Source organism: Myotis lucifugus, unplaced genomic scaffold (genome assembly GCF_000147115.1).
Source record: "Myotis lucifugus unplaced genomic scaffold, Myoluc2.0 scaffold_125, whole genome shotgun sequence".
Lineage (NCBI taxonomy): Eukaryota > Metazoa > Chordata > Mammalia > Chiroptera > Vespertilionidae > Myotis > Myotis lucifugus.
This window is the reverse complement of record NW_005871173.1, coordinates 24,964-27,487: the sequence shown is the minus strand read 5'-3', so window position 1 is coordinate 27,487 and position 2,524 is coordinate 24,964. Positions and strand designations below refer to the sequence as shown.

The window sequence follows — 2,524 nt, the reverse complement described above, 5'->3', positions numbered from 1 at the left end:
GATGACTCCCAGGTGTTTGAGAAAGTTAGCCTTCAGTAGTAAAACTGTCCAGGAGGTTTTAAAAAGATTTACATCTCAAAGGGACAGAAAATGAATTTGTAAGTTTTCTAAAGTAAATGCTCGAAGAAGCCCTCTAAAGTTTAGTAGTTCAGCTGAGGGAACTATTAGGGCCATTCTGGTCACGATTAAGACAGGTGATTCTTTCTCTTTTGTGGAAACCATGCTGAGAGTGTTAGCAACCCTCTGATGGGTTTTAACCATGATATATTGTGAGCTGGTCAAGTTTTCTATACAACAGCCTTAGCCAGTTCATCTACATTTTCTTAGAGAGAAGGCAGCTAAAACTTGTGCAGTTTCATCTGCTTTATTCACACCTCTGAAAAGAGGCTCACGTCTGTCTATTCCCACACTCCTTCACTATGTTAGAATTAGCTGGATTGTATGTATATGTATATGTATGTGTGTGTATATATGTGTACATATAACATATCTTTTAAAACCTTACAAATTTTCAGCTTCTTTTAACTGTATATACTGTAACTATACCTTTTAACTATATATACATATATCTTTTAAAATCTTTCAAATTTTATACATATGCATATATACTTTTTAATAATTTTTGGGGTGACATTGGTTAATAGGAGCATATAGGTTAACTATTTCTATCCACAAAGGAATTCTTTTTCATGGACTACATTAGTTCCAAATCAGAGTTGTGTTTTATATGAAATACATCGATGAGCAAAACAAGAGAAATCTTAAGAATCTTTCTAAAAGTTTCATTGTGGGTGACCTTTAAATACTATACCATGCATTGCATTTAAAATGTAACTTTTTAAATTTTTATTTACTAACTTGATTGGGTGACATTGGTCAACATGAACCTATAGGTTTCCGGTGTGGGTTACTGTGCTACAAGATTGTATATTGCACTGTGTATCTTGACATCACCAATTCTGTAACATGTCTGTGTCAAAAACCACAGTGTCTCTGAGGAACCAGTGACTCTCTCTTCCCTTCCAGGACCACGCAGCAGAAGTCGAAAGCAAAAGGGGGGAACTGCAAAGTCTGCAGGGGCACCTCGCGAAGCTGGGCGCTCTGGGTCGAGCCGAGGACCTTCACGTCCTGCAGGGCAAAGCAGAGGACTGCTTCCAGCTGTTCGAGGAGGCCGGCCAGGTGGTGGAGAGGCGGCAGCTGGCCCTGGCCCAGTTGGCTGGGTTCCTGCAGAGCCACACCTCTCTGTCAGAGGCGCTCCACCGGCTGAGGCAGACGGTGGAAGCAACCAACAGTATGAATAAGAAACAGACTGACTTATTAGAAAAGGACCTACATGATGCTATTCAAGACGTGAAGACGTTAGAATCTACTGCCATCGGTCTGGACGGCGTTCTCACCAAAGCCCAATACCATCTTAAATGTGGAAGCTCTGGGCAAAGGACTTCCTGCAGAACCTCAGCTGATCACCTCTGCTTGGAGTTAGAGAGGATCCAGAACCTTCTGGGAACCAAGCAGAGTGAGGCAGACGCCCTGGCATCATTGAAGAAAGCATTCCAAGACCAGAGAGAGGAGTTGCTGAAAAGCATCGAGGACATCGAAGAGAGGGCTGACAAAGAGCGTCTGAAAGAACCCACCCGCCAAGCGCTCCAACAGAGGTGGGAGGAGACTGCCGAAGCCGTGGCCTCAGCTACTTTTTATCTGTCCTAGGATTAACTCTTGTGCAAAACTTTGATAGTACCAGACTTAGCAACGTCTCTTTTTATATTTTTAGGATAAAATTAATGACTAATTTGACACTTAAGGTCTTAAAATTTATTTGGGGAGGATTTTCCTAAGGGACTTGTGTAAGCCACTCTGAGATCTTATTTACAACAGAGTATGTAGATCAATCTGTGTATTTTAACTGATAGGAGAAGACACTCATGCTCTGTAACAAGAAGGAAAGCAGAGGAGGAAGGGAGGGATGCAAGTAGACTTGTAGTTCTGGTGGTAAATCTGAAGGCATTCCTCCCTGGTGGCTGCTAGTCCTCAGAAAAGACTGGAGCAAACTCGTTCATTGAGATTGAGTGACAGGAGATGTGGGCAGAAAATGGTGTGAAATAGTCTTCTCATAGGAGGAAATGAGATTATACCTGTGGAGCTTAGTAAGATGATAAGCTGCCATTTAAGATTTGTATTTATTCACTTAAAGTGAAGCCAATCAGCTTGGCAGAATGGTTTTCCCAACCACTATTTTTTAAAAAATATATTTTTATTGATTTCAGAGAGAAAGGGAGGGAGAGAGAGAGAGAGAGAAATGATGAGAGAGAATCATTGATTGGCTGCCTCCTGCATGCCCCACACTAGGGATCTAGCCCACAACCGGGCAGGTGCCCTGACAGGGAATCAAAACCATGACTTCCTGATTCATAGCTCAATGCTCAACCACTGAGCCATGCTGGCCAGGCTCTCCCTATTACTATTACCTGTTTGCTTAGAGGTGTGAAGAACGTAATAGAAGTGGGTTCAAAGCAAAGATGGGGGA

At 42.2% G+C, this 2,524-nt stretch overlaps 1 protein-coding gene across 1 annotated transcript in view; it reads left to right on the top strand.

The window, feature by feature from the left end:
* The window catches only part of LOC102416882 (nesprin-1), a gene marked incomplete at its 3' end in the record, with an annotated part of 177,120 nt that overhangs the window by 150,083 nt on the left and 24,513 nt on the right, over nucleotides 1–2,524 (top strand). Inside the window, exon 39 of the mRNA XM_023758190.1 lies at nucleotides 1,027–1,655. Coding sequence (XP_023613958.1) covers nucleotides 1,027–1,655 — 629 coding nt within the window. The remainder of the gene's footprint in view (nucleotides 1–1,026; nucleotides 1,656–2,524) is intronic.